This window comes from Dipteris shenzhenensis, chromosome 15 (assembly GCF_047967505.1).
Source record: "Dipteris shenzhenensis isolate YYH24624 ecotype China chromosome 15, Dip_SZ_1.0, whole genome shotgun sequence".
NCBI classification, from domain to species: domain Eukaryota; kingdom Viridiplantae; phylum Streptophyta; class Polypodiopsida; order Gleicheniales; family Dipteridaceae; genus Dipteris; species Dipteris shenzhenensis.
In genome coordinates this window covers 36,946,255-36,970,892 of record NC_141610.1, presented here as the reverse complement: position 1 = coordinate 36,970,892, position 24,638 = coordinate 36,946,255, and the positions used below count along the sequence as shown (strand labels likewise).

At 48.7% G+C, this 24,638-nt stretch overlaps 1 protein-coding gene across 3 annotated transcripts in view; it reads right to left on the bottom strand.

The window, feature by feature from the left end:
• LOC147893752 (uncharacterized) overlaps positions 1–24,638 on the bottom strand; it is a 222,335-nt gene that overhangs the window by 72,482 nt on the left and 125,215 nt on the right. For all 3 annotated transcript variants that reach the window (XM_087386150.1, XM_087386151.1, XM_087386152.1), the window contains 2 exons: positions 469–684; positions 136–244 (listed from right to left, as the gene is read on the bottom strand). In XM_087386150.1, coding sequence (XP_087242276.1) covers positions 136–244; positions 469–684 — 325 coding nt within the window. The remainder of the gene's footprint in view (positions 1–135; positions 245–468; positions 685–24,638) is intronic.

Sequence of the window (24,638 nt, the reverse complement as noted above, 5' to 3'; positions counted from 1 at the left end):
CATGAGAATGAAATATATATGTCCTTACAAAGAAATAAAGCAGTAATCAAGAATACTCAGCTTTAACGTTTACAAATCCAGTAAGGTCCAATACACAGAAAAGTTATCTTTGTAAAAACAAGTATATGTATGTACCTGATCAAACAGAAGGCCTCCAAACCCATTTAGGATTCCATTCAGCACATCTAAGCCAAACACATCTGGGTCTGCAAGAGTTGTCCCAAACTCCCCCATTCGTACAAACCTTTTGAACAAAATGAGGTGACAAAAACAGAACTGTTATTTATTATGTGACACATTACATAGCTTCATACTCTTGGCATGTTTGGCCCATTAGGTTAAGGAGAATTGAGGCACAGAGTCTCAATATCACAAAAATTTGAAAATGAAGGGAATTCATTCGTGCATGCAATCTTCACCAGGGAAAAGCAGAACATTTGATTTTGAATCACAGACAAATTCACATACCCTTGGCTCAAACCAGGCTTATCGATGACATAAACACGTGGTTCAGAATGGCTGAGACCAGTTTCCAAGAGTGAACTTCCTTTCCTATTAGGACCATTGGGTTGTCGCATGGTGTATTCATCACCAACTTCCCAGCTACCAAATGTTCCATGGATTATGTCTTTGATTGTTGCTTTATCAAAGTCCCCCCAGATTCCAAGCACTGAAGTGGTTGGACTGAATAACATGACAAGCCAACAGAAATATCAAATTTCTGCAATCTCATGAACACCATAGCCTTTACATCTCAGTAGCTGATATCCATTTCACAATAATTAATGGGACGTCCATGTATAGTTGGCTATGGATGCTGTATACCTCTACTTGGTCAAGGTGTTTTCATAAATTTGCTGATGATACATGTCCTGAAGTCTGATAGATGCTACGTTGACTGATAGGCAGATCAGATATAAGATTGTGTTATATTCATGGTTCTCATGAAGTATGTCTTGAGATAATTATTTGAACAAAAAAAGGGAAGGCTCAGTCAACTATAATGCCCCCCCACGGTCACACAAATAGAATCAAAATTGCACAATGGAAGTGCCAATCAATGGCTACAACATGAGAAAAACTGAAATGTAGTAACTAGTTGCAAGAACACAATGAATCTACTACATTCTCTAATTTTGTATGCACGAGAAAAGCCCAATAGGGATGAGCGTAAAAGTCTTTGTCTTATATAGTTTTGGTCCTTAGCAGATGAAATCTTATTTATACTAGTAGGCAGATCCTATTGGGTTTTCATTTTCATCGTTTTGCAATTCGGCCCTGTGTCGATGATTGCATTTATTCAACATTTTTGTTTTGTAATTGATTTTGTGTAGGCAAAAATGATTTTATTCATTACTAGCCTTACATGGGTGGTATTATTTTATTGATTGGCCCTGTGTGGGTAGCTATGAATTGTTAGACTTGGCTTGTGTGATTCCATGCTGCCTGCAATATGGCCTTTGGCAGTTATGTTCAACATTATTTTGCAATTGAGCCATGTGTAAATGATGTCATATGTTCAACGTTTTGTTTTGTGATTTTGTTCATTCCTAGCCTTACATGGGTGGTATTATCTTTTTGTTTGGCCCTATGTGGGTAGCTACCAGTTGTTAGACTTGGCTTGTGTGTTCTATGCTGTCTGCAATATGGCCTTTGGCAGTTATGTTCGTCTCATCTGTCTCAATATCCAAAAGGGAGGTAAGCCTATATTCAGCAATGGAATTTGATTACCCTTATGATTATTGTAAGCGTGCCACGTGTCACACGTAGGAAGCACTAGATATGAGAGTCCCACACCTCACCCCATAGCCTGCTATGCCTCCCCATACTCCAAAAAGAGCTGGCTGGGATAAGAGGAGGGTCTTCATTCAAGGTCATATATTCAAGGACTACTATTCAAGGTCATATATACAAGGACCACTAATTCAAAACATTGTATATGGGACTAATGTCCCAAAATTCCACATGTAAGGCAGTGCCTTCACACTGCACTTTAGCCTCTATTCCACAATATTCAATCTAGCACTAGTTAACACTATTTGACAATACATATACTGCTACTTAACTTTACTATATAGCACCTTTTAGCAAAAGACACACTCCTAGTTAGCATGTGCTGTACTAGTTAACACTATTTGACAATACATAGAGTGCTACTTAACATTTACTAGCACTACTAAAATGCTATATAGCACCATTTGACAAAAGCCACACTGCTAGTTAGCAGATGCTAGCACTAGTTAACATTATGAATGCATCTTTACAGTAGATCATAGCTAGTCTAAAATAATTTTGGAGATGCTATATGCACTTCTAGCAGCTACCTTGTGCACTCCCTCGACCCTCGGATTATTCAAATGAAGTGGCTACTCTTTAGGGTTGTATTTCGTCCCACAGGCCCGAGCGAGACGAATGCATGAATACGGTTGACTAGGATGCCGGAAGAAGCAGGCTTTTGTCCGTCGCAGAAATTCCTTGAGCAGCATCCCTATCACCTCACATTCACATAGATCTAGCACACCTATGCATGCACATTGTATGACATTCCCCACCAGCCCACTCCTGACCTCTCGCACTCACCTCATCCTACATCCTGCATTCTTTCCACCAAGGGTCGTGTCGAGGACACAACATTGAAGCTCCATAATGGTCGAGCGAAAGATCACGAGCGGCTATGCACCGAGTTCATTGCATATGGGATAAACATCCTAGTCTCGATCTTAGCAAATCTCCAATGATGCAGTCTGTATGGGCTTTCCACACACCTGAACACTTAACAACACGGCACCCATTCACGAGGCAGGGGATCCCATGAGCCCGGAAAACTACAAGACCATCATGACCGGACATATCATGTCTAAGATATATGCATCGGTACTTGACACAGAGGTCAGTCAGTTCGTAGAGATGCAGGGACTTAGGGCAGAGGGGTAGAGGGACTTAAGACTTAGGGCAGAGGAAGATTGTTTCATCATACACTTACATAGGAGTTCTCTTCTTTGACCCTATTTTCACAATGAGACTGGCAATGCAGGCCCGTTTGAGCAGAAGATATGCCTTGTTAGCCCAACTGGAGAGACAGTGCTTCCACTCACACTTCCAAGACCCTCGGACCAAGGCTCTCCTTTTCAACTCCTTGGTCCAGCCAACAGGCATGTATGGCAGCCCTTGTTGGAGGCCGCATCCTTCAGATGCAGTCTAGGCTAAGGAAGAGTGACTTCAGGTTCTCCTGTTATTGCAGATGATACAAATTAAGCCACCAGTTCCCACCAAATCATTCAAGCTGGGTCATCTCCACTGCAGATTGATGTGGAATTCTAAGTCATCACATATTTATGCCGTGTCAAAGGGTACGACGACTGCACCTCAAGGCGACGTAGACTACCATGGCTAGCACTATCCTCCTTATGGCCCTAGAAGCTATGGGTGATCAGAGATGCTGATATGTGCACACATACAGGCGGTTTGAGAGATTGGAACTCCACATGGATAGATTACAGTATAAGATTGAGGCGCCATCTCTCCCACTCAGATATCACGAGGTCAACCACGTCATACTCGAGGACATTCTACAGTTACACACATTCAAACCTGGTTGGCAACAGAGGTGTACTGAAACCTTTCTCGAACGGACTGCTGCTGCTCCCTGCTCCTCCTGCTGCCCTCCTTCCTGCTCCCCTCCTTGCTGCCCCCTCCCTCTCCTCCTTGCTTCTCCTCCCTCCCCTCCCCCCTACTTGCTGCTCCCCCCGCCTCCCCTCCCCCCTACCTGCTCCTCCCCCCCCGACTCCCCTCCCTCGCTGCTGCAGCCCCCCCCGCACTGCTGCACCCCCCCCCCGCGCGTTGCCTCCTCCCCCGCACACTGCCTCCTCCCTCCCCTCCCCCCTACCTGCTGCTCCCCTCGCCTCCTCCCTCCCCTCCTTGCTTCTCCTCCCTCCCCTCTCCCCTACCTACTGCTCCCCCCACCTCCCCCCCCGCCGACTCCCCTCCCTCGCTGCTGCAGCCCCCCCGCGCGCTGCCTCCTCCCTCCCCTCCCCCCTAGCTGCTGCTCCCCCCGCCTCCCCCCCCCCCGCTCTTTCTTTGCTTCCCCCTCTCCTCCACTCCTCCTCTCCTCTGTCCTCCCCTCCTCTCCTCTTGCTGCCCCCCCTCTCTCTTTGTTGACACCTCTCCTAGCTCATTCCTCTCTCTCCCACCTTCCTTTCACCCTCTCCCTTCATCTGGAATACCCTATTCTCCTTTAGGGGTCTCATGGGCTTCAGGAAAACGGACGGAGTTCTTCTTTGTGTTTGAATCGGCCTTTCCCACCTCGATTGACGAATGGGTTCCCACTCAGTCAATCCGTTACTACCCACACCGGCTGCGAGAACCGTCACTTTCTCAAAAGACGAGCTGCAGCAGTTGCAAAAGGATTTGGACCATGAGTGTTCCACGACTCTCTTCGCACGCATCCATGGCTCCCACCCCTCTAGGTCACAAGCTAGAGATTGGATGCTTGCGGCGCTTCCCCAAGAGCTCGCCCCCCACCTTAAGGATGTTCGTTTGTTAGGACGAGGTCTCTTTCAGGTGTGCCTAGATTCCCCGGATGTCACGAGAGACCTGCTACAGGCTGGGTTTCTATTTGTAGGCTACAGGAGGATTTTCCCTTTCAACTGGGCTTTGACCCAGTTGAAGAGGACAAGCAGGGAGTTTCTGTTTTCATCAGGTTCCCTGGTCTCCCATCAGTTTATCACCGGCTTCTTTCAGTTATTGGCGAGAGGTTTGGTGTGGTAGCAGAGATCCCTCCTCTTCCAGGCGAGCCCTCTTCGGCTGCTGAGGCGGTTGGGATGGATGGGGTACCCAGGGTTAGGGTCATTGTCTAGGACCCTAACATTTCAGATGACCACATCATGCTATAGCGACCCGATGGGTCTTTCTTCCGCCAAATATTTGAGGTTGCAGGTCGGCAGAACCAGTGCAGGATTTGCAGATCCTCGGGGCACTTCGCCAGAGATTACCCAAAGAAGAAAAAGAGGCCCAGAAAGCAACCAGCTCGTACTAGCTTACGACAGAGAGCAGGAACAGGACCTACCGCTCCACAGGCACCGCCTCAAACACGGGCTCCCCCCCCTCCTAAGTCTACTCGAGTCCGTCATGCACCCCGCACCACCTCTGGCCCACCGTGGGTTCCGTTAAGCCCTCTACTTCAGATCACACCTCCACTGCTTCGGAGGTTACCCCCTTGGAGCCTCGGGAGGAGACTAGTGTTCAGGAGCCTTGTTCGACTCCACCCCAGGATCAGGCTGTACCTTCCACCGCAACACTTCTTGATCAGGACTCAGTACAGGTGCCTCTTTCTATGGATAGAGGGGAGGGGGTCTTACATGCTCTCCCTGCTTCGGTAGGAATCCTTCGTACCCCCTCTCCAGGACTGGCTCAATAGAACTCTTTTTCCGCTCTGGAGGACCTCTCTGACCTCCCAGATGATGATTTTGTACCTTCCACTTTCGGAGAGCTAGTTATCGGCATCCCTTTTGAGAGATCTCTCTCTTGTTCACCTGTGGACTTTCCACCACTTGGACCTCGTGTGTATGGCACGAGGTCAGCTCCGGCGAAGGGTTCTTTTTCTGCCACTAGGTCGGGTAAGGTATTCCAACCCGCTTCCTCCCGCCAATGAGGATAGCCAATTGGAATATACAGGGATTGGGCAGCATCCCTCATCGCCGTCGCAAGCAGCTAATCAGGAATCAGCTCCATCCAGGTGTTTCACGTGGTTCCCTAGACATTCTTTTTCTTCAAGAACACAAACTAGATGTCAGAGATTGCTCCAAGTCAGGTAAGCTGCTTTCAGGCCGGACTTTTTGGATTCCTGCCTTGGGAACCAGAGGAGGTACATGCATATCAGTTTCAGATTCCATTCTCCCTCTGATCATTGGACACGGTACCAGAACCCCCTCCAGAGCCCAGAGGGTTTTACTTTTGATTGACGGACGTAAGGTTGGTTTCCTCAACCTCTATGCTCCGAACAACAGAGGGGACCGTGTTCTGTTTTGGAAAGAGTTGCTCTTGTGGGCTGACATTGCAGATTCGTGGATTATTGGAGGTGACTTCAACATGGTTGAGGCACCTTCTGATAAGCAAGGGGGCAGAGAAGGTGGTATTCATTCCCTCGAGAGAGCAGCTTGGGATGCCTTCTTGTTCAGATTCAGTGACAGAGATGTTTGGTCAAATGATGCATTTCATGTTCAGTCTCAGTCACTTTTGTTTTCATGGTCGAACCATAGGGTGCAGATGCCTATCCATGCCTGGATTGACAGATTCTATGTGGATGACTGGGCTCTTGATAGAGGGGGGACAGTTTGCATTGCACCTGGTGTTTCCACTTCCGACCATTTTTCCATAGTTTTGTCCATCTCAGAGCCCCATCTGAGAGGACGGTCTCACAGTATCAGGATCCCCGATGCCTTATACACGGATGAGACTCTCACAGAGGCAGTCTTGGAGATCTGGGTTTCTCACATGCAGGGGGGGGTGGCCGGTCCTTCACATGTGGCCACAGCACTTGCCAGTATCAACAACTTTTATCACTTCATTGCTAGTGCTCGGCGAGTAGATTGGGGTTTTCTTGAGGGCACTCTTCTACAATATGGATTTTTAGATGCATGGATTAGAGGGGTGGCCTCCCTTTACAAATCAGCCCACGGCCAGGTTTTGATTGGAGGGGTAAGGGGTGACAGGTTTCAGATTTCCAGATCAGTTCGTCACGGATGCCCTTTAGCCCCCTTCCTCTTTCTTTTTGTGGCAGAAGCTATGAGTATCTGCCTCTCTGCCCTCTCCCTGCCTCTCAGCCTGCCCCCTTGCCCCCCCGCCCCCTCCCTACCTCTCCGCCCCCTCCCTGCCTGCTGCTCCCCCGCCCCCCTCCCTGCCTCTCAGCCTGCCCCTTGCTCCCCCGCCCCCTCCCTGCCTCTCCGCCCCCTCCCTGCTTGCTCCCCCGCCCCCTCCCTGCCTCTCTGCCCCTCAGCCCGCCCCCTCCTCTCCCTCTCCTCCCCCTTCCCTTCACTCCCCGCTCCCTCTCCTCCCCCTCTCAGCCTGCCTCGCCCCCTCCCTGCCCCTCCCTCTCCTTCCTCTCCCTCTCCTTCCTCTACCTCTCCCTCTCCTTCCTCTCCTCTCCCTCTCAACCCTCCCCTTCCCAGCCCCCCCCCTTCCAGCTTCTCCTTCCTCTCCCTTTCCTATTCCTGCCCCCTCCCTCCCTCTCAGCCTGCCCCTTTCCCATTCAGCCTCTCAGCCTCTCCCCTTCTCTCCCCTTCCCCCTGCTCCCTCCTCGCCTCCTTTCCCTTTTTTCTACCCCCCTTTTTCTCCCGCAGTTTTTTTGGAGCGGAAGGAGCCTTTAATTTGTTAGAGTCGGCCTCCTCACCTCGATTGGCGATGGATACTCCGTCAGCCAATCCTACTCCACCTCCACCGGCCGCGAAAACTATTACCTTTTCTAAAGATGAGTTGCAGCAGCTCAAGAAGTATGTAGAGATTGAAGGCTCTACCACGTTGCTAGCACGCATCTTTGGGTCTCACCCCTCCAGATCCCAAGCCAGAGACTGGATGCTTGCGGCTCTCCCCCCAGACCTCACTCCACGATTGTTAGATGTCCGTCTTCTGGGACGAGGTTTTTTCCAGGTTGTTTTTGACACTCCAGAGGCTGCGAGCACTGTGCTCAAGGCTGAGTTTTTACACTTGGGACACAGGAAGATCTTCTTTGAAGCCTTTCATATTGGTTTCGACCCAGTGGAGGCAGATAAGAAAATCTTCTCGCTCTTCATCAGATTCCCCGGGTTTCCCCAGGTTTACCATCGACTTATTTCTGTTATTGGGGAGCATTTTGGCGCAGTTACTGAGATCCCACCCCTCCCTGGGTTGCCATTGACTGCAGCAGAGGCAACCAAGGCTGATGGGGTTCCTGTTGAAATATGGAAGCAAGAACTAGAACTAGAACTAGAAACTGGAAATGAAATAACAAGACTGAAAGACTAGAAATACCTTGAGAAGAGTGTAGACAAGACACAAGCTAGACTGATGGATTAGAATGATGTGACCCATTGAATATATGGGCCAAAGTACAAGACATAAAGCAAGAGTGTTTATGGGATAATTGTAGAAGTGCCACATGGCACACACTCAAGACATAAAGACTAGACTTAGACTTAGACTTAGACTAATGTAGACTAGGAAATAGTACTTAGTGTGCACTTATCTCCAACACCCTCCTTAAGTGGACACTAGGAGTAAGACAGAAAAACAAGACTAGAAGACAGACTGATAGATTGAGAGAGAGAAAACATGACAGACAAATGATCCTGAGACACCTCTCCTCAAGTGATATCCTCATATGGGTCCACAAGGGTAAGGACAAGATGGATCTAAAATACAGTCAGATTGATAGACAAATAGACAGACAGACAAGACTAGATAGACAGAAGACTGACTGTAGACAAATAGAAAGACCAAGACACTAGAACCCCTTGACCTACATCATCGGTGGTCAAGGTGGTAGACAAGACATAGAAGTAATCAGAAAGCCCACTTCTCATCATGTGAGGAAGGAACAGCAGGATCAGCTGATGGAGATGTTACAGCAACATGGGTTGAGGTAGATGCAGGAGCTGATGTAGAGGTTTTGGAGTAGCAGTCCCTCTCCCGGTGATTATCACAGCCACAAATGGTGCATGGATGAGCCTTGAAACAGTCCTTCTCCACATGATTAGTTTTGCCACAATGGGTGCAAGGCTTTCTTACCTTAGAACTTCCTTTCTTTGCTAAAAATGCAGTGTTAGTTACCTTTCGTTGTTGAGTTCTTTCTTCCTCTTGGAGAGCATTGATGATACCCTCAAGAGAAGGATTATTATGATACTTGAAGGTAGTGACAAGAGTAGCATAGGAGTCAGGTAAGCTTTTGAGAAGCACAGCAATAGCAATATCTTCGGAGATGGGAGACTTGACTGACGCAAGCTGAACCATAAGACTGCGAAGATAATTGACATGAGAGGCTATAGTAGCTCCTTCCTGCATATGTAGATCAAAGAATGAGATCATAAGTGCAATCTTAGAGTTTTTAGATCGGGCTCCAAAAAGAGTGTCCAAAGTGATCCATGCTTGAGGAGCAGACTGTATGTCGGAGATGTGATGAATGTAATCATCTCCAAGGCCGAGCAATATGATAGCATAGGCTTTGTCGTTCTTGGCAGCAACAACTTGCTCAGATGGACCTTCGGGAGCATCACGGTGAACAATGTCCCAAAGGCCTTCTTTCATAAGATGGCACTTGATTTTGATCTGCCAAGTATGAAAGTTGGACCCATTGAATTTGTCGATAGATATGAGAGAATGAGAGGAAGATGCCATGTGGGAAGGTCTTACCTCTTGCTAGGATGCAAGGGCAGTGTCTATTCCCTTACAATATTGCAGAAAATAAATGAGAGGAAGAGATCCCAGAAGCCGGTTCTCTCACCACTTTGTCAGGGCCATAGCATATGACAGCCCATCGAAGTAGGAGGAACCAGCAAAAAAAGGAGACTGTTCAGCAAACTGAAAGAGGCAAAGCTTAGTACCTCAATCCCGGGCAGAGATAGAGATGAAAAAGGGATGCAGATCTTCGTGCAGATGAAGTCGAAGAAGTCTTCAGCCTGTGCAGGTACAGATTCCGTACAGTCGTACGGACTGTACGGACAGCTGTCCGGACGGCGAACAGAGTACGGAGTACGGACGACGAGCAAAGTACGGCGTACGAACGGCGGCATACGGATTACGTACGAAAGTACGGGCAGCGCTATACGGATAGCAGGTACAACAGCAGGAGCGGGTGCAGATCTGTCAGTGACAGGAGATGTTGCGCAGATCTGGCGTGACAACAGATCTGGCGCTCAGATCTGTGGCTGAGCTGCGCAGATCTGGAGCACAGATCTGGAGCGCAGATCTAGAGTAAACAGGAGCAGCTCCAGCGCAGAAAATGGAGAGGTGCTCGCATCATTGGTGGGGCAGACAGGTGCAGCATGGATAGCGGCCTGAGGCTGAGATGAAGAGGCAGATGTGTAGAAGGGGGGGGCGGTTCAGATATAGTGGCCAACAGGAGCAGCAGGCGGAGAGAGAGATAAGCTGAAAGGAGAAGATGAAGCTATGGCTGCAGCAGAGTGAGAGGAGAGGAGAGGGGATCTACATGCTCTGATACCATGTTGAAATATGGAAGCAAGAACTAGAACTAGAACTAGAACTAGAAACTGGAAATGAAATAACAAGACTGAAAGACTAGAAATACCTTGAGAAGAGTGTAGACAAGACACAAGCTAGACTGATGGATTAGAAGAATGTGACCCATTGAATATATGGGCCAAAGTACAAGACATAAAGCAAGAGTGTTTATGGGATAATTGTAGAAGTGCCACATGGCACACACTCAAGACATAAAGACTAGACTTAGCCTTAGACTTAGACTAATGTAGACTAGGAAATAGTACTTAGTGTGCACTTATCTCCAACAGTTCCTAGAGTTAGGGTCCTTTGCAAGGATCCTAACCTCAAGATGGATCATGTTATAATCCAGCGCCCGGATGGTTTCTTTTTTCGTCAGAGAGTAGAGATTTCAGGCAGACAGGACCAGTGCAGGATTTGCAGGACCTCTGGACACTTTGCCAGGGATTTGCCCCAGGAAGAAGAAAAGGTCCAAGAAGCCCTTTGGTACAGCCACCGCTCCATGTCCTCGACAGGGGGGACAGGGGGGTGGTATAGGTCTAGCACCTACTCCTCGGCCTCGACAGAGGGGTGGTACAGGTCTAGCACCTGCTCCTCGACCTTCGCATGGCGGTCCTCCTCAGATTGGTGATGGTACAGGTCCAGCACCTGCTCCTCGGCCTCGACAGGGGGGTGGTACAGGTCCTTCACCTGCTCCTCGACCCCCTTCTACCTTAGGAACACGCGACGCTCTCCAATGGGTTCCGGTACGTGTGCAGATCCCTCCTTCAGTTCACGAGGGTAATTTAGTGGACTCTGCTTCACCTCGAGCTATCCCTCCAGTCTCACCATGCTGATATCTCCTGGCATTACTGACCGTGTAACGAAAGAAGGGGATGCTCTTCTCTCGATGCCTTGCGTCAATCCACTCCCACTCTCCGGGGTCCCACTGCAAATACCTGATGGGAACTCCCCCATAGAGCCAGAGCCTCCAAGACCCGGTGGAGAGTAGCCGGGGGTCTGGGTCTAGGAACCACTCTGAATCAGATCCCTGCATCAAAAGACCTACAACCCTGATAGGCTGAAAAGCAGACTCAAGCAAGATGTCCTCTGTGGACCTGAGCAATCTGCCACCATCCTGGACACTAAAAACCAAAGCATCCTCCTGTGCATCTCGAAAGGCCAAAACCTGAAGCGGACCCCGCCTCTCGAAAAAGTACCTGCCCAAGTGGAGGAAGTGAGTGGCATATCATCTGTGTCTACCCAAACCTCTGGAAGGGCTGCCTCAATCTGCAAGATCCTCCTTGCACTCCCTCTGAGATGTCCTGTCAACCTTGATGTGGTCTCCTCTGGAAGCCTGCGGAAAGCTTTTCAAGACCCCATAGAAGATGCAGGTCCCCTCTCCCACCTGGACCACTGCATGTAGAGTGAGGCACCCAGTGGTCTGCCATGATCATCTAAAATACTGTCATTCCACATGATGGGTTGCCTATCAATCTCTTCCCGAGAGGAAGGAGGAATCCTCCGAAGAGTGCTTCTGAAACTGGCCCAAGCTTTCAGAATGGCAACCATGAGAGGGGACGAAGGTGACCTGAGGTGTGCTGTGGTGAAGATCCATCTAACACTGCTCATCCAGTCTCCTCCTGAAGAAGGTGTGCACCTCTGTATGCTGCTGATAAGAAAGTCCTTCCATGGTTCCTGCCCTGGCATAAGTCCCCGCACCACCATCTTGCAAAGTAAAGCTCTGCAGTAAAGCTCTGCACTGTAATCTGGATCAATGATATTGAGACCCCCTTCCTGTGTAGGGAGGATGAGGGTCTCCCAAGCCACCCTGGCTAAGGCATCTGCTGTGCCATCAAGCCCACTCCAGAGAAAGTTTCAGATCGGTCTTCTGAGCTGAATGATGCAGTCCCTAGAACGGCACCAACATGAACAAACAAACCAGGCTGTGGCCAAGAGGACCTGGTTGACCACCACAACTCTAGAGGCAAGATCCAGCTTGGCTAAGCTCCAAAAAAGAAGCTTCCTTCTTATGCTCTCCAAAACGGGAGCAAACTGTTGCGTGGTAGAAATATCCAAGCCGACCTGGCAGCCCAAATACCTGATAGGCACACCCCTCTGAACCCAAGTGAATCCTATGTCAAGCCCCCAAACTGGAGTGTCCTCATCACTGATCCAAAAGCCATTGGATTTATGCCAATTTATCTGCGCCCCTGCCGCCAAGCAAAATAAATCCAATGCTGTCCTGAAAGAAGTGAGCGTCTGTGGAGTGGCATCCAAGTAAACTGTTGTGTCATCAGCCAACTCACTGTCAAGTAGCTCCTTTTCCCTTCTGATGGGAAGTCTCAGCCCAAAGATGTCAGCTTGAGATCTAACATAGATACTCATAGCTTCGGCCACGAACAAAAAAAGGAAAGGAGCAAGGGGGCATCCCTGACGGACTGATCTCGAAATCTGAAATCTCTCACCCCTTACCCCACCAATAAGTACCTGGTTGTGGGCTGATCTGTACAAAGAGGAAACACCTCTGATCCAAGCATCAGTAAAGCCAAAGCGTAGAAGGGTGCCCTCCAAAAAACCCCAATCTACTCTGTCATAAGCTTTTTCAAAATCCAAAAGTAGAATGGCAAGATTCTGGCCACTCTGCATGGCCCACTCTGAAGCTTCCCAGAAAGAAAAAATGTTATAAAAAATGCTTCTGCCATGCACAAATCCCGTCTGAGTGTCATGAATGAGATCAGGGAAGTGGCTGCAATCGGAGGCTGATAGCCTTGGCCAGAATCTTATAACAAGTCCCCAGAAGTGTGATAGGCCTCCACTGGGACACTAAATTTCTGCTACCTCCTTTTGGGATAAGGTGGATGAGACCCTCTGTAAGCGACCCAGGCATCTCGCCAGAGTCCCAAATGGCTTGCAGGGCTGAAGTAATATAGTCTCCAATCATATCCCAAAATGCAATGAAAAAAGACGGGGTGAGGCCATCTGAACCTGGGCACTTGCCCTTGTGAAGGGCTGAAAGTGCAGTCCTGAACTCTGTGTTGGTGAAAGGTGCGTCGAGTAGAACATGCATACCCGGATTCACCAACACAGGGATGCTCTGCCAAATAGCCTGTCTAGCATCCTCTCTATCGTGTGTCTCAGGATCAGCAGTAAGAAGGGTGGCATAGAAATCTGAAGCTATGCGTAAGACATCATCAGGCTCTGTCTGTAAAACCCCATGTGAGTCAATAAGCTGGGATACACTCTCTCTACTATGTCTAGAGCCAAGAGTAGAGAAAAAGTGTTTATTGACTCTACCACCCATCTGAATCGAGAAGGACTCCCGTGCATGAAAGGCATACTATGCTCTCTGATCAAGCAATAACTGCAGATGAGCCCTTGCTGCAGCAAGGCGCTCCTGAATCCAAGCATCTGAAGGCCGTTTCTGCTCTTCCCTCTCCAAAGCTACCAACTGCTGGCGAACACCAATCTCACGTCTGAGAATATCTCGTCTCCTGGTACAAGCAACTGAGCGGTAGAAGTCGCTAATACCAGAAAGGACAGCGGCTACATGTGATGGATATGGCTGCCCACCCTGGACATGAGCAAACCATATCTGCAGGGCTGCCTCTGTAAGGTCCTCCTCTGTGTAAAAGGCATCTGGAATCCTGATGCTGGCAGACCGGCCTCTCAAGTGAGGCTCTGAGATAGCCAGCACAACAGGGAAGTGGTCTGAAGTGGAAACCCCAGCAGCAATGCATACCGATCCACCTCTGTCTAGTGCCCAGTCATCTACATAGAATCTGTCAATGCGTGCATGAATAGGCATCTGTTGCCTCCTGTTCGACCAAGAGAACAGGAGGGACTGTGGCTGAATAAGAAAGGCATCATCACACCAAGTATCTCTGCCACACAAATGAAAAAGGAAGGCATCCCAAGCTGCTCTCTCCAAAGAGTGAAGTCCGCCTTCTCTACCCCCTTTTTTGTCTGATGGTAACTCGACCATGTTAAAGTCACCTCCAATCACCCATGAATCCACAATAGGGGCCCAGGAGAGCAAAGTCTTCCACATAAGGACACGTTCCCCTCTAATGTTGGAGGCATATAGGTTAAGGAAACCAACCTTACGCCCTCCAATCAAAAGAATAATCCACTGAGCTCTAGAGGGAATAATGACTCCGTGCCCAACAACTAAGGGGAGAACCGACTGCGAAACTGAAATAGAAGTGCCCCCCTTGGTGCCCAAGGCAGGCGACCAAAAAGTATGGCCAGAAAGCAACTTGCCTGATTTGGCACAATCTCTAGAATCCAGCTTGTGCTCTTGAATAAATAATATATCAATGGAACCCCCAGTAACACCTGGATGAAGCTGATCCCGGATCAGCTGTCTACGGCGGCGATGTGGAACGCCACCTAGGCCTTGTATGTTCCAACTAATAATCCTCATCGACGGGAGGATGTAGAGTGGAACACCTTACCCGACCTAGTGGCGGAAACAAACCCCTCAACAGGGGAAGACCTCCTGCTCGTCGAGGAGGGAGGAATGGAACCAAGTGGTGGAAAATCAACAGGGGAAAGAATCCTGGCACCTGAAGAAGAAGCCTTGTCAACAGGAAACCCAATCACTGGCTCCCCAAAAGTAGCGGGCACAAACTCCTCCTCTGGGAAATCTGAACCCTCTGCCAAGGCTGAAAACGAGTTCCTGTGGAGTAAGCCAGACACCGGAGTGCGAAGGATCCCTTGTGAGGGAAGAGGATCAATAGTGTAAGCTATCCCCTTCCCCCTATCCAAGGGAGGAAGTGAGGAATGCTCTCTATCCTGTGTCTGCCCAGCCGCGGAGACCTCTCCTGCCTCAAGAAGAGCATCTGGCACCGCTGGATCTAGGGAAGAAGCTGCAACCGGGGAGGAGGTCGAAGCTTCAGCGTCTCGGACTGTGCATGGTGAGACTGGAGGGACAGCTCGAGGTGAAGCAGAGTCCACTAAAGTACCCTCGTGAACTGAAGGAGGGATCTGCACACGTACCGGAACCCACTGGAGAGCATCGCGTGTTCCTGAGGTAGGTGGGGGTCGAGGAGCAGGTGAAGGACCTGTACCACCCCCCTATCGAGGCCGAGGAGCAGGTGCTGGACCTGTACCATCACCAATCTGAGGAGGACCGCCATGCGAAGGTCGAGGAGCAGGAGCTGGACCTGTACCACCCCTCTGTCGAGGTCGAGGAGCAAGTGCTGGACCTATACCACCCCCCTGTCCCCCCTGTCGAGGCCATGGGGCGGTAGCTGTACCAGAGGGCTTCTTGGGCCTTTTCTTCTTCCTGGGGCAATCCCTGGCAAAGTGTCTAGAGGTCCTGCAAATCCTGCACTGGTCCTGCCTGCCTGAAATCTCTACTCTCTCGCGAAAAAAGGAACCATCCGGGCGCTGGATCATGACGTGATCCATCTTGAGGTTAGGATCCTTGCAAAGGACCCTAACTCTAGGAACCCCATCAGCCTTGGTTGCCTCTGCTGCAGTCAATGGCAACCCAGGGAGGGGTGGGATCTCAGCAACTGCGCGAAAATGCTCCCCAATAACAGAAAGAAGTCGATGGTAAACCTGGGGAAGCCCGGGGAATCTAATGAAGAGCGAGAAGATTTTCTTATCTACCTCCACTGGGTCGAAACCAATATGAAAGGCTTCAAAGAAGATCTTCCTGTGTCCCAGGTGTAAAAACTCAGCCTTGAGCACAGTGCTCGCAGCCTCTGGAGTGTCAAAAACAACCTGGAAAAAACCTCGTCTCAGAAGACGGACATCTAACAATCGTGGAGTGAGGTCTGGGGGGAGAGCCGCAAGCATCCAGTCTCTGGCTTGGATCTGGAGGGGTGAGACCCGAAGATGCGTGCTAGCAACGTGGTAGAGCATTCAATCTCTACATCCTTCTTGAGCTGCTGCAACTCGTCTTTAGAAAAGGTAATAGTTTTCGCGGCCGGTGGAGGTGGAGTAGGATTGGCTGACGGAGTATCCATCGCCAATCGAGGTGAGGAGGCCGACTCTAACAAATTAAAGGCTCCTTCCGCTCCAAAAAAAGCTGCGGGAGAAAAGGGGGGCAGAAGAAAGGGAAAGGAGGCGAGGAGGGAGCAGGGGGAAGGGGAAAGAAGGGGAGGGTTGAAGGGGAGAGGCTGAGAGGCTGAAGGGGAAAGGGGCAGGCTGAGAGGGAGGGAGGGGGCAGGCTGGGAATAGGAAAGGGAGAGGAAGGAGAAGCTGGAAGGGGGTGGGCTGGGAGGGGGAGGGCTGAGAGGGAGAGGAGAGGTAGAGGAAGGAGAGGGAGAGGAAGGAGAGGGAGGGGCAGGGAGGGGGCGAGGCAGGCTGAGAGGGGGAGGAGAGGGAGCGGGGAGTGAAGGGAAGGGGGAGGAGAGGGAGAGGAGGGGGCGGGCTGAGAGGCAGAGAGGGGGCGGAGAGGCAGGGAGGGGGCAGGGGAGCAAGCAGGGAGGGGGCGGAGAGGCAGGGAGGGGGCGGGGGAGCAAGGGGCAGGCTGAGAGGCAGGGAGGGGGGCAGGGGAGCAGCAGGCAGGGAGGGGGCGGAGAGGTAGGGAGGGGGCGGGGGGGCAAGGGGGCAGGCTGAGAGGCAGGGAGAGGGCAGAGAGGCAGAGAGGGGGCGGGGGAGCAGGCAAGGAGGGGGCGGAACAGCAGGGAGGGGGTGAGGGAGCAGGCAGGGGGAGGGGGCGGAACAGCAGGGAGGGGGCGAGGGAGCAGGCAGGGGGAGGGGGCGGGGGAGCAGGCTGAGAGGAGAGAGGGAGGGACGGGCTGAGGGAGAGGGTGCAGCAAGGGAGTGGGGAGGAGCAGCAGCTCTCCACACACTGAGTACTTTCTTTTCAAGCTTCACATGTTTCAATGGACACCTCTTGGGAGATTTGGGCTAGCATTTCCTCTTGGCACATTTGGAGAGCCAGATGCACAGAGGCCTTGGATGACACCCAGATACACTCATCACAGGTGTTCATGGGTATTTGGAGTGACACGGTTCACACTTTGATAGCCATATGGGCTAGCATGCAGGGCCCTTCACGGGTAGCCTCTTCTAGGAGGACTGTATTTCTTCGAGTTTGGAGGGGTTCTCCCTTTTTCTCGGAGGTTGCTAGCGGATTGAGATGGCACTATCAGCCCCAATCCTTTCTTTTTGGCTCTTGAGCTTTTCATGCATTGCATGGTGTATCCCTTATTCCCGTATAGAGCTTGCTCTAACGGTTTTCTTTAATACTTAATAGAAGTCTCTTTTTTGCAAAAAAAAAAAAACCTGGTTGGTACTGAGTGAGCTCCAAGTGAAGCTCAGCTTCTACAAGGATCATTGCTTGCGCATCTCCGAGGAGAGCTTCATTGATCCTCCACAGTATACTCGCATCCACCTCCCACATTCACTCAGGATCTCTATTGAACAGTTTTGTGTTTCATTACATCGACTCTGCATTGAGAGTGGATGATGGGTCTTGCACCACAGAGCGAAGTAGGCTTCCTTGGTTGGGTTTATCCTACTCCATGGCATTGGTGGCAGAGGATGCATAGAGGTGTTGGCATGCACATACATGCAGATGATTTGAAGCTATCTCCCTTTTAGTGCAATGTTGAGGCCCCCTCCCGCTCACATATCACGAGGTGAACCAGGTCATCTGAGAGGATCTCTTGGCACCTCGTGAGCCCTTAGTGAAGCGGTCATCTGAGAGGATCTCTTGGCACCTCGTGAGCCCTTAGTGAAGCTCAGCTTTTACAGAGACCACTCCCTACCGATTACAGCAAAGGGCTTCATCGATGCATCAGGATACACATGGATCCATCTCCCCCACTCCTTGAGTATATCGATTGGGTAGTTCCGTGTCTCAGAACACAGTCTCTGTATTCGAACTGGCCAAGGCAGAGGGCATACCCACAGAGGGTCGTCTCTGCACCTCATGCAATCACATAGATCAAGTTAGAGAAGCATTTTATTTTCAGATTCCTTGAGTACTATGAGATCAAAGGTCACTATCACTGCCTTTTTAGGGATGCTTTCGGACCCCTATCCAATCTCTTATCCTACCCAGGCAAGAGATGCTTGGCGGCCTTCATCCATGAGGCCGTTCGACCCAGGGAGCAGTTGCTTAGGGCACATAGGGGAGATCAAGACACATAGCCAAACTCCACTCAGAGTATGATCATTGAGTTTTTCCAGCCAGACAACACCTACCAGCAGGACTCACGGAGATGGCGGATGCGAGGACCGGAGCAAGAGCTAGAGACATGTCATGTCACCGGCCTTCGGAATCCCAAAAGGGTGGTAGATGCAATTAGTGCGCAATTAATAGAAATTACAGCCACTTAGAAAATTCAGATTTGCAAGAAAGAAACTTTGAACAACAATCCGAGAGCTAGATTGCCCCAGGGTCACACCTAACACCGTATTGGCCCCAAAACATGGCCCCTTGCAGTATTTCTTTAATATTATCAAAGAGATCAATTTGACAACAGAGCCAAAGCCTGGCCAATATCTGATAGATCAATCACTAAATATTGATAACAGAAACCTTGTGCAAAACCCTAGCAATCCAAGGTAGGACCTCAGGGCAAGCTCAAACAGATAAAGGGCATCGTGAACAACCACTGACAACTGCCCAGATAAAATGCGAATTCAAGGACAGCAAACCCTAACTGTCCCTGGGCATCTGGCAAAATCTCTAGACCAAGCAATAACTGAGAACAACGCCTAGTTGAAAATTGTGACTGCAAAGGTTGGCTCTTCCGATCAAGGAGAACACTGTCTGCTACCCCTAGCTGGTCCAGGCTAGTAACAAGATGCTGAAATCATCAGCAAGACAATCCCAAATTGATGCGAAGTAGTGGCAAACTCCTCCTGACAGGTGCGGCTGCAAGTTGAAGCTCTCTAATGCAACGAACTGAAGACTAGCACCTCCAGATAACTCCAAACATCAACGATTCAGATACTGGCACTTTGAAAACTCCATGATCCACTCTAGACAGTCTCCTAGATCAGAACAGGAGCATGCGATTGAGGAAAAGATAGCAGAAAGGGAGCAGAAGATGCGTCTGGGAGAGAAGATGATGGAAGCTGGTGACAGAGATGAAGAGAGCTGTCCAAGATTGCGATTAGAGAGAGATTGGGTGCGTGGATGCCAGTACAAGGGCTGCGTGGAGATCTGGAAGCTAGAACTGTAAGGAAGCTGGAGCAGGACGCCTGGAACTGGAGTGGGAGTTGTCTTGGAACAAATCGCAATATGGGAAGGAGAGCCTTGCCTATTCTTTTAAACCTGTTGCGAAAGCACTGCTTTCTTGCTTTGCCAAAAATCACTTGTGCCATGTGGCCTTAAAAGCTTTGCTTTAATCCAAAGGATTTTGCCCCTTCTAACCACTTGCCCCTTGGCCCTTGGCCCTTTACAACCTTGGCCGTTGGCCCTAGGAATTAATTCACAATATTGGCCCTTGGCCCTCCTAGGCATTAATACACAAGGTTACAACTCTAGGGCTTAGGCTGTCACATGTAAAACCCTAATAATTAAATTATCAGAATCTCATGCCCCCGTGACAAACCTCCCTCTTGGAAACCCAACAAATGTCCCCATTTGCCGTCCAAGTGAAATCAAGTGGTAAAAAGAACAACAGATGTTCGGAATAAACATCAAATATCTTTGGATCCAAAAGAGAGATGTGTCCGAACAGAAATAAGAGATAACAGATACTGTATGATATGGTAGAGGTGCACATAACCAATCATACATAAACAATCATGCCAAAAACTTGAAGGCATATCTGATAGTGACTAGTGCACCAATCATAGGCCCCGCGGCAGAAATACTGTCAGCAGGCAGTACCTCGGGTGAGACATAAAAGTGTCACCAAGCGACCTCATGACATTGCATGAGTTGTCTAAACTAAGGGAGGGAAAGCGCTACCTCCCTCCTAAGCATCTGACAATGCTCTAGACTTGTGCTCTGTCGAACCTGAGGGAGCCCGAACGAGAGCGGCTCCAACTGGAAAGCATCCAGGTAGAGCTACAAAATTGTATGGTATTTTGCCAGTGCACCCTCTTCCATCCACATCGCATGCAATGCTGAATAACTTAACTAGGTAGCGATGGGAAACTCTACCTCTAATCTTGCATTTCGAATGTGCCACAATCTGCTCTGGTACCAGAATTTCATCCTCTTCTTCAACTTCACGCTGTTCCTCATGACGCAAGTCCTTTGGCACATCACCATGGAACGGCTTTAACAGACTAACATGGAAGGCATTATGGATCTTCCAATGATCCGTTAGCTTCAGCCTGTAAGCTACATCACTTATCTTCTCTGAAACTTGGAAAGGCCCATAGTAACGAATATTGAACTTGATGTACAACTTTTCCTTACCCTTCTTGTTCCGAAGTCTCACTCTATGGAAGCGCAACAGAACCCAATCACCTTCCTTGAAGACCAACTCTCGCCTATGGCAATAAGCTGCTCTCTTTTGCTTCTCCTGAGTCCTCTGAAGAGCTATCTTGACTTTCTTGTAACCCTCATCCAAAACTTTCCACGTACTTGTTTGCCTCAAAGATCTTATCTTTAGTATGCAAAATAGGTGGAACTTTTCTACCACCTTCCACAATCTCGAAAGGTGCTTTACCAGTTGCACTGTGAACAGTATTGTTATAGACGAACTCCACAAGTGGAACATAGTGCTCCCATTTTGCCTTATGCTCTAAAACATGGCACTTCAAAAGATCTAGAATTGTATCATTACCTTTCTCTGACTCTCTGTCAGTCTGTGGATGAAAGGAGGATGAGAACTTAAGAGTTGTACCAACATTCTCAAAAAGCCCTCTCTAGAAAAAACTCGTCATTTGTGGATCCCTGTCACTAACAATAGACTCTGGCATACCATGTAACCAAAAGATATTACCTAGGAGCATTTTGCCATCTGATCAACTGAAATTTTCTTCCTCACCGGGATAAAGTGGGCCTGCTTGCTAAACCTGCAATTAATGGTCCAAATCCCATCATCACCTGATGGTGTACAAGGAAGATCAAAGACAAAGTCCATAGCAATACTTTCCCAAGGTCTATCGGGAATGGGCAACGGCTGTAACAATCCTGGTGTCTTCTGCCAGTCATACTCAACCTTCTGGCAGACGATGAATGTTCGAACAAATGCCTCCATATCTCGTCTCAAAGCTGGCCAGTAAAAGAAATGCTCAACAGCCTTCACCGTGGCCTCAATGCCTTTGTGGCCTGCATACGGTGGAGCATGACTTTCTGTAAGAATCTTCAACCTCAACTGCTTTGTGACACAAAGACAACCATGCATCAAAAGAAAACCTTCCTTGAGAGTATAATGATCATGCTTCTGTCCATCAATGAGCTGGTCAAACATCCTTGTGAAATCATCATCCTGTGCATACCGTTCCTTCATAGCATCCAACTCACTATGATAAGCAATAGTTACTGTTGAGACTTGAGGCTTCCTGGAAACCACATTAGGCACTGGTTTCCTGGATAAGGCATCAGCTACCGCATTTTTCTTGCCTGGTACATGAATAATCTGAAAATGGAGCATAGACAAGAAGTTTTCCCACCTCATATGCTTCTCTGATAACTTCCTCTGAGTAAGGAAGTAGCGCAAGGAAGAATGATCTGCTTGTACATGAAAATCAACACCAAGCAAATAGTGCTTACACATGGACAAGGCATGAATTACAGCAAGCGTCTCTTTCTCATAGATGCCCAAACTCATCTCAGCTGGCTGCAAAAACCTACTCTCATAGGCGACTACCCGACCGTCCTGCATCAAAACGCCACCTACGCTGTTGCCACAGGCATCACACTGAACAACAAAGGGTTTCTGAAGATCTGGAAGGATTAGCATTGGATCTGAACACAACTTTTCTTTTAGCTTCTCAAAAGCTGAGTTTTCCTTCTTAGTCCACCGAAAAGACATCCCTTTCTTTTGCAAAGCATGCAATGGCAAAGCAATCTCAGCAAAATACCTGATGAACCGTCTGTAGTAGGAGCATAAACCAAGAAAACTCCGTACCTCATGAACATTCTTGAGCCGTGGCCAAGAACAGGATTCTTCTACTTTGGCGGGGTCCATCCTGACTCCATATTGCTTCTACTTTGGCGGGGTCCATTCTGACTCCATCCTTTGAGATGATGTGCCCAAGAAAGTGGATCTCTAACATCAAGAACTCACTCTTCTTGGCATTAATAACTAACTGATGCTTCTGCAACTCTCGAAACACAATAGCCAAATGTTTCTTATGCTCCTCCTCGTTCTTTGAGAACACGATGATGTTGTCAAAGAACATACCAACAAAGGCCCTATGATTTCGGAAAATCCTGTCCATCTAACATGGCCGGAGCATTAGTCAAACCAAATGGCATAACGAGATACTCATACAATCCAAAGCTGGTCCAAAAAGCTGTCTTGTGCACATCTTCTGGCCGGATGCAAATCTGATGATATCCGCTCTTCAAGTCATTTTGGCTGAACATGGCAGACCCTTCCAACCTATTAGAACATCATCAATACGAGGAATGGGAAACCTATTCTTAATAGTGATCTTGTTGAGTGCACAGTAGTCAATGCACATTCTCCAAGATTGATCCTTCTTTTGAACTAACAAAACTGGGGAAAAGAAAGGAGAGAAACTTGGCCTTATGAGTCCGTTCTGAAGTAAATCATTCACCTGGCTCATAATCTCTTCTTGATGGGCTGCACTTACTCTATACTGCGGCTTGTTAGGCGAGGTACTCCCTGGAATTATGTCTATCGGATGATCCTCCGGTCTTTTTGGTGGTAGCTTTCCAGGCAAAGACTCAAAAAAACAATCTTTAAACTCATAAAGGAAATTTGTCCTAGCTTTTTTCAGCCCAGAAAGCTGAGACTTAGCTTGATCTGGTGGAATTTCTTTTGCAAAAATCAAGTAAGAAAAAAGATTCTTTTTCATTACCGAAGCAATGGCCGAAGCCAATACAATAGGACAGATTCCCCTTTGAGTTTTACATCCAAAATGAGATTTCTTCCCCGATGAGTTATAGTCACCTTCTTATTAAAAGTATCCATCACCGCCTTTACCCTGTAGCACTAGGGTATACCCAAAAAAACATCACACCCAGACAAGGGCATGATATAAAATCCCTCGGAGTCCGTGTAGTTCTGAATTTTCCCAATGATCGGAGTAACAGCAGAAGTGAACTCAGGATTAGCCATATTTGCTTCACAGAGTGGCCCCATCTCCTCGGGACAAATACCTTGTTTACCTAGACAAGATGAAGTTGGCACGAGCTCATGGGTCAAAGAAAATCAAACAGGTCTGGTCTCGAACCTTTCCCCAAGCTCAACACAGCTCCGACTTCTCATCATTCTGTTCCTCGCCGATAATATCAAGCATCAATCATGCACTAGGTTTAGGCTTCTTCCCCTTTCGCTCACTCTTCTGCTATTGCTCATCATCATTGGGATCCTTGCGTTTCTTGTTTGGACAGTCAGCTACTACTATGTGGCCTTCCTCTCTACAGTGAAAACACTTGTTTTGTTTCATTAGTTCTCCCTTCTCAAAATTTAATCTTTTGTACTTAGCCTTATTGAGCTTGCATCGCTGACTTGCAACCTTGGAACCCTTGATAGGCTCTCCACCTTTGTTCGACTTACCCTCCTCGAACCCGGAGCACTTCCCTTGCATAAGGGCATATGCTGAATTTGTATTCTCAATCAACTAAAACATATTGTTGACCCTTGTCTTCGTGCAATGGTCTCTTAGCTCTTTGGGTAGCCCACAACAATACTTCTCCACCTGCTCTGATAAGGGCACAAACCTATATGAGCTGACAGGTAAGAGAGCTGACTAAAATTTTATGTTATAAGTCTCGAGGTTAGCACAGCTCCTAGCATTGAGTCGTGCTAGGCCGTCATCACATCCGCCTCAAAACTTGTGGTCAGCCATGAAGCATAAAATACTTGCTTGAAACCAACCCAAGTAACAAGAGCGAAACCTTGCAGAAGTAGATTGGCCCACCATTGGAGAGCATTACCTTTCAGAAAAGTGGCAGCTTTACGAATTTGGGAAGCTTCGGTGAAGTTTCCGCCAGAGTAGGCTGCATCAAACTGTTGCAGAAAAGTCAACGCCCTTCAGCCGATCCTGCATCCCATTGAAATGTCTCAAACCTGACACTTGAACCTCCCTCCTTGAACTCCTTTGCTTTGCCCTTACGTGCCATATTGTCATAGACTGGGGGCTGTAAATATGGTGGCTGCGGGGGCTGCATCATATTTCCTGTATTCAATGCACTTGTTCTGGACCTTTGTGAAGGATTGACCACTCCGGGCCCTATGTGAGGCATCCAAAACATACCCATGGGATTACCCATACCTCCTTGCATCCTTGTCTGCATTCCAACATTCCCATACATCACATTCGACATTACGGGCTGCGTACCTCCAAGCATCTGGCCCTCGAAACCTTGCATACCAGGCTGA